This window comes from Littorina saxatilis, linkage group LG16 (assembly GCF_037325665.1).
Source record: "Littorina saxatilis isolate snail1 linkage group LG16, US_GU_Lsax_2.0, whole genome shotgun sequence".
NCBI lineage: Eukaryota > Metazoa > Mollusca > Gastropoda > Littorinimorpha > Littorinidae > Littorina > Littorina saxatilis.
The window spans coordinates 42403642-42410914 of record NC_090260.1 but is presented as its reverse complement, the minus strand read 5'-3'; the positions used below and the strand labels follow the sequence as shown (position 1 = coordinate 42410914).

Below are 7273 nucleotides of genomic sequence, written 5' to 3'. Positions count from 1 at the left end.
AAATGCATTGTATTCATAAATGAATATGTAGCCCCACATTTTGGTCCTCAGATCTGTTGGGTCAGGCCATGTCTGGATCCGCAGTTGGTCGAGGAGGGGACATGCTTGGAGAACATGTTCTGGAGTCTGATCTCCCTCTCCACAGTCACATGTGGCAGACTCTGCTACACCTATCCTCCTTAGGTGTGCTTTGAGGCAGCAGTGTCCAGTGCGGAGGCGGAAGATGATAGCCTGCTCAGCACGGCTTAGGAGATGGAGGGGGTCTTGTTGTGGCTTGTAGCCAGAAGTTTTGTTGGTAAATTTCTCTTTCCATCTGTGTTTTATGAGGACCTGGAAAGAACGTCCATGTTCATGGCATCCTCCAGATTCCGAGTCTGACACAACCGTCGTACGAAGAAGAAGAAGAAGAATATGTAGCCATCGCATGTAACATGTTCAGAACAGAGTTCACTGTTCGCGCGCTAAGCACTCATTACAAACACACGCCGAAACATTCATTACATTTAGTCAAGTTTTGACTAAATGTTTTAACGTAGAGGGGGGAATCGAGACGAGGGTCGTGGTGTATGTGCGTGCGTGCGTGTGTGCGTGTGTCTGTGTGTGTGTGTGTAGAGCGATTCAGACTAAACTACTGGACCGATCTTTATGAAATTTGACATGAGAGTTCCTGGGTATGAAATCCCCGAACGTTTTTTTCATTTTTTTGATAAATGTCTTTGATGACGTCATATCCGGCTTTTCGTGAAAGTTGAGGCGGCACTGTCACGCCCTCATTTTTTAACCAAATTGGTTGAAATTTTGGTCAAGTAATCTTCGACGAAGCCCGGACTTCGGTATTGCATTTCAGCTTGGTGGCTTAAAAATTAATTAATGACTTTGGTCATTAAAAATCTGAAAATTGTAAAAAAAAAAAATTTTTTTTATAAAACGATCCAAATTTACGTTCATCTTATTCTCCATCATTTTCTGATTCCAAAAACATATAAATATTGTAACGGAATGCCGAGGGCTGTTTGCTCTCGCTGATTGTTTGTTGTGTGTGTGAATGAAGACGAAGAACAAAAAGAAGAAACAACTTGTTGCGGGTTTCAAGATTCAGATTTAATCATCTGAATGAATTCATATCGAATCTCAATGCATTATATCATTCGTTCACATCTAAAATATGAATGACATACAGTAAATTTGCTCCGGCCTATCTTCTCTCTGATTTCTCTTTTCCCTTGTCTCCTTCAGTAGATCAGTACAACGTTTTGTATCTTAGAACCTCACTGCCCCGTCTCGAAGAAACACCGTCTTCGACCACCCTTCTCCCGTCTCGAAGAAGTACCGTCTAGAATCACCTTTCTCCCGTCTCGAAGAAGTACCGTCTAGAACTACCTTTCTCCCGTCTCGGAGAAGTACCGTCTAGAACAACAATAGCATAGCCGTCTCGAAGAAACCCCGTCTTCGTAGTGTAGAGCAGTCTCCAGAGTCCAAAAATACATTTCCCTTTTTCTTTTCCCGTCTGGAAGAAGTACCGTCTAGAACAACAATAGCATAGCTTTCTCCTGTCCTTGGTTTCTTCCTCTAGAACAACATCCCTCCATAGCCCCGTCTCGAAGAAGCACACTCCAACAACAACTAGTATAGATTTCTCCTGTCCCTGGTTTCTTCCTCTAGAACAACATCCCTCCATAGCCCCGATTTCTTCTTTCAGCATAGCCCAACCAAAACAACCCCGATTTCTTCTTTTCCTTCTCTATTTATCCCCTTCCTTGTTTGTTTACCTGTTACCTCTAGCTACCACTAACGTTTCGATCGTCTATATATAACGATCTCCCTTGTCTGTCTACGTTACCCCAATACATGTCCTAACAACATAAACAACATACCTTGCTTCTCCTTGTCTTCCCCGATTGTCTCGTACCTTTAGCAACGAACCGACACTCTCGATCGTCTTAGAGTCAAGGCGATCGAGGATGTTTGTTTACGTTTCTCTAGGTAACTTCTAACAACGCTCAAACAATTTATCCTACCGAACTAAATCTCTATTTTACTTTCACTCAATCATTATCCTATCAATGATGAATTATTTCTAAAATGCATAACCATATTTACATGCACATTTCATAACACATAGAGATTACACAACGTCATCGAGTGAGGGACCGAAAAATATTGAAACTCGAGGATGATTTTTTTGTGGTATCAACCGAGACCGTAGGTCGAGGTTGATACCACACAAAAAAATCATCCGAGAGTTTCAATATTTTTTGGTCCCTCACAAGATGACGTTTGTGTAATTTGTGTATACAATGATCAACGACAAAGACAAAAATTAAAACAAAAACAACACGAACTCTTTTTCATCGAGGAATGGTGGAAGGAAAATAGTGTGGCGTGTCTTTGGTTTTAGTGGCTTACAAAATGGTATTCGTGAATAAAGTTTCGATTCTTTTATTTTGATTTTGAAAGAAAAAATTAGAGCCGACACAATGCAAACCTGGAAATCACGGTAGAAGCCACTTTCGCGTTCAGTTTGCTTGATCAAGAACTTGTGCGACAGCCATTGTGTAACCAGGAAGTGACGTATCTTTAGCTACACTTGACGTCATTTCAACCTTTTAGAGAGAGAGAGAGAGAGAGAGAGAGAGAGAGAGTGAGTGAGTGAGTGAGTGTGAGAGAGAGAGAGAGAGAGAGAGAGAGAGAGAGAGAGAGAGAGAGAGAGAGAGAGAGAGAGAGAGAGAGAGAGAGAGAACACGCATAGTTAATTAACGCAAATTTATTGCAATGAAACAAACAAGAACACGAACACTTTCTTTGCTTGAAATATAAATTCGTTCCAGTTTATCTTGGATTCTTGTCATTGGGCCTCATCAACTTAGGAGTAAAATAAAGAAGAAAAAAACAACCACACACACGTACACAATTTAATGTAACTGAATGGAATTTGGTGCTCTGCAACTGAAGACGAAGAAGAAACTCATTGCGGCATTGTGAAATTGAAATTGAAAACTCCTCCATGAATGGGCGCATCAAAGGTCACTGCTGGCTGGCGGAGTGTGTTTCCGCCTGAGGCCGAGGCACTGGAATCTGCGTCATCAGTAGTTGACGTCATAGCTCCCAACTTTGAGACTGTGCAAGTGCGCGTGGTTGACAGAATTCGGGAAACTTGCAGTTGCTGGTTGTCGGACATTTTCGCGTAACTGAGTACAGACTGAATGTTTTTATGTCCTGATTTCTCCATTATATGGGTTGGGGGAACTCCAGAATCATTGAGCTTCTGTAGCAGCGTCTTCCTCGCCGAGGTACCCGAGATTCGTTTACTTGTGGTGGAAGATATCTCGGACGCGGCCGCCATTTCTTTCATCAAACTGCCGATTGTGTTCACTCCCATCGGCATTGCACGAAACCATTGTTTGCCTGGTTTCGGATCATGGACGCATGTGAGGTAGAACGGATAGTTGGAGCCGCATGTTTCTGCAGGGCGAAGAGAGGCATATTTCTCGAAGATCTTCACAGGGCACCGCTCAGGGTTTTCAACATCTTCATACGCTCGCGGTTTTGCCCTGACATCCTGCCTGGAGACCCCTGTTCTTGTTTTCGTGGTTCGCTCGTTGAATTCCAAGAAGCGGTGGCCACTGCTGTCCATCTGAACAGTTACGTCGGACCAGCACATCTGGCGATGTTCGGTTCTTGCCCGCATTCCAAAGTGGAGGCAGTTCAACCACCACAGGGTGTTGATTATGGCTCTTGGTGTGGACACTCCCAACTGACCAGAGTCCCACAGTGTGTCCACCTCTTCGTCCGTTAGTGCACACGCTCTTTGAGGTAAGTTTCCTTTCCCTGCTGATTTCAGCTTTTTTTGTTTGCTTTTTGCAACTGCTCGAACGTTTTCAAACAGCGTATCATTGCTGGAAAAAATCTTGCCTTTTCCGTTCGCTGCCATGTGCCGATCGACGGCGGACAGAAATCCTCGAATCGTACCTGGTTCATATTCATCTCCATCTTCGCGTTTCACCGTTGTAAGAAACTTGACAAGAATGTTTGCAACAAGTTTTGGATCCTCAATTTTCGCTATATCAGCTGATCTCATCTGTTTTGCAAACTCTTCGGTTTGAAGAATGAAATCTGAAATCAGCCGTATCACATGTTCAGTTTTTCTTTTGGTGTTGGCGTTTTCTGTATCGGTGATGAGAGCGTTCACATCGTCATCAGTCACTTTCTCGAATCTCCTTTTTTTGGGCGCAGCGGCCATTAAATTTTTGTCCTCTTCATTGAAGTCTTCTAAGAAAAAGTCGCTTATCAAATCAAAATCGCCGTCCATCTTGACGAACGAACGTTGGCGTGTGAATACACAACCGGAAATAGATCTAGATCTAAATTGATCTCTATGACCCGTGCCTTGATACCATTGAGATCATAGGAGATGCACAGCAGTGCCGATACCAGGTTTCTTTAGCTTCACTTTAAAATGATATCAGAACGATAGTTATTCACTTGAAAGTGAACACAGGAGAGTTGTATACAACATTCTTCTATCGTTCTGCTTCGATGAGATCTCGTGTAACACCTTCTCAAGTCAAAGCGACCAAAAAGTGTTTGTTTACGTTTCTCTAGGTAACCTCTAACAACATGCAAACAATTTATCTTACCAAACCAAATCTCTGTTTCCTTTCACTCAATCATTATCTTATCAATAATGAATCAATTCTAAAATGCATGCAGTAATATTCACATGCACATTTCATAACACAATATTCTTTTATCGTTCTTCTTCGATGAGATCTCGAATAACATGTCATCTAAAATGGCGTCATCGAAGAGAAGATTACGTTCCATTGTGTTCATCTCATAAGAATGCGATCGATACGCACACGATTCCGAATAAAAACTACATGAACTAGTCAGCGCAAGTTTCCTGCTACGAACTGTGCATTGGTTTTATGGTGAGTACATCCTAACACAGTTAATATCATAACATTTGTCCACAAGTCTCCCAGTCTTTCACTTGTGTTAATGAAGAACACTTTTAGATCTGTATCACATGTTTCTCAGTGCAAAAGTTAGATCCGCTAATGTTCAGGTTAAAGTTTCTGGATAATTCTAATAGGGCCATCCATTACAATATGTTATATTTGGATTAAAAACAAGCTCTGGAAATTAAATATATAAAAATTATTATCAAAATTAAATTGTCGAAATCAATTTAAAAACACTTTCATCTTATTCCTTGTCGGTTCCTGATTCCAAAAACATATAGATATGATATGTTTGGATTAAAAACACTCTCAGAAAGTTAAAACAAAGAGAGGTACAGAAAAGCGTGCTATCCTTCTTAGCGCAACTACTACCCCGCTCTTCTTGTCAATTTCACTGCCTTTGCCATGAGCGGTGGACTGACGATGCTACGAGTATACGGTCTTGCTGAAAAATGGCATTGCGTTCAGTTTCATTCTGTGAGTTCGACAGCTACTTGACTAAATGTTGTATTTTCGCCTTACGCGACTTGTTGATTCTTACTGTCTTACATCTACCAACGACTCAGGTAATAAACACTTTAGATTAAAGTGATATAATCTAGCCAACAAAACTGATGCTCATTGTGATGTTTTCTTGAGCCAGTCATGATTGTCGTACTATACCTTTCGGCCCTGAGCATTTCAGACGCTATTCCAAAAATTACACATGTAAAATCAAGCCGAAAACCACCGAGTTCGTTTTGGGCGTTGAATAGATGACAACAAACACGAGGATCGAAGGTCTAAGAATAAGTGTTTGAGCGTTCTATTTGTCAAATCTAAATTAAGTGTTGGTAGTTTTTTTCAGACAGTATTATTCTCCGACGGACAGTGTGTTTGCTTATTCAATGCGAAGCGTTTTAGCCATGTATGGCACGGAATGCGCATGCATTTGCTAGATTATAGAACGTTTGACTTTCTCAATCCATCGGTTTTAATCTGCTTTGCCGACTGGGTATCTCATCATCATCATCATCATCATCATCATCATCATCATCATCATCATCATCATCATCATCATCATCATCATCATCATCATCATCAGTCCCCTGACTGGGACAGTCGTCGGGGGGACGTGAGGGGTGAGGAGGCAGAGACCTTTCTCCAGGCTGTTCTATTTGGGGCTGTCGCCAGGAGGTCAGGGACAATCAGCTGCGTCTATTCCTGAACATTGTCGGACCTGGGCTTGCGTTGTCTTCCACGCCTGCGGCCTCTCTCGACAGTGCCCTGCTCTTGCGTTGTCTTCCACGCCTGCGTCCTCTCTCGACAGTGCCCTGCTCTTGCGTTGTCTTCCACGCCTGCGTCCTCTCTCGACAGTGCCCTGCTCTTGCGTTGTCTTCCACGCCTGCGTCCTCTCTCGACAGTGCCCTGCTCTTGCGTTGTCTTCCACGCCTGCGTCCTCCATCGACAGTGCCCTGCAGTATGGTTTTGGAGAGGGTGTCTTGCCTTGTGACATGGCCGAACGTACCACACCAACTGTTGACGGTTGCCAGCAGGGGTTCTGTGGGACCCACGTTGCTCTTGATCAGGCTTCGAGTGTAGTCGTTGGTCTTGTGCTCTGTGTAATGTAGCACTTTCCTCGGGCACATGGTCTCAAATGCCTGGATTCTACGTTCGTCATCGGCCAGCAGTGTCCAACATCTCTGTGGTGTCCAACATCCAGCAGTGTCCAACATTTCTGTGGTGTCTAAGTCTCGCAGCCGTAAAGCGGGATGGAGACGACTAGCAACTTGAAGAGCTTCACTTTTGTTTGGAAGCTAATGCTGCTCTTCCACACCCTGTTCAACCTGGCCATCGCTGCTGTGGCTGTGGCGATCCGTATGCGCATTTCGGCAGTGCAGGTGCCGTCTTTCGACAGGGTAGCTCTCAGGTACTTGAAGCTTGACACTTCTTCCAGTGGCTCTCCGTTCATGGTGATGTTGATTGTGGCACTGATGGTTTTTGTGCTGTTGACCATGACCTTTGACTTTTCCGTGCTGACCTCCATCTCATAGGCACTGGCTCTTGCAGCGAGTCTGTTCGTCAGATGCTGGAGCTCGGCGTCACTACCGCCCATGAGGTCAATGTTGTCTGGGCATCTATGAAGACTGAATCAAATATGATGACGTACGGAAGTCCGGACTCCTGACACGAGAGAGTCGGCAACAGAATTTGCTCACTGATTAAAATTCATTTAATCATTTGGCATAGTTTCGGAGGAGTTTTGAGCAAATCATTGCAGATGTTTTTAATTTACAGGAGAGCGAATGTCCCTTAAACTGTCAAAGGTC

The 7273-nt window shown here is 43.4% G+C and overlaps 2 protein-coding genes across 2 annotated transcripts; both read right to left on the bottom strand.

The window, feature by feature from the left end:
- Positions 1-2901: 2901 nt before the first annotated feature.
- LOC138951090 (zinc finger MYM-type protein 3-like) lies at positions 2902-4522 on the bottom strand. Its single transcript, XM_070322752.1, has one exon. The coding sequence runs from the start codon at positions 4307-4309 to the stop codon at positions 2966-2968; it is 1344 nt and encodes a 447-aa protein (XP_070178853.1). The 5' UTR covers positions 4310-4522; the 3' UTR covers positions 2902-2965.
- Positions 4523-6690: 2168 nt separating this feature from the next.
- LOC138950012 (uncharacterized) lies at positions 6691-7059 on the bottom strand. The gene has a single exon (XM_070321794.1). The coding sequence runs from the start codon at positions 7057-7059 to the stop codon at positions 6691-6693; it is 369 nt and encodes a 122-aa protein (XP_070177895.1).
- Between the last annotated feature and the right edge of the window lie 214 nt (positions 7060-7273).

Excerpts from the sequence above, each read along its gene's own strand:
- LOC138951090 (XM_070322752.1), bottom strand. The coding sequence starts at position 4,309 with ATGGACGGCGATTTTGATTTGATAAGCGACTTTTTCTTAGAAGACTTC.
- LOC138950012 (XM_070321794.1), bottom strand. The coding sequence starts at position 7,059 with ATGGGCGGTAGTGACGCCGAGCTCCAGCATCTGACGAACAGACTCGCT.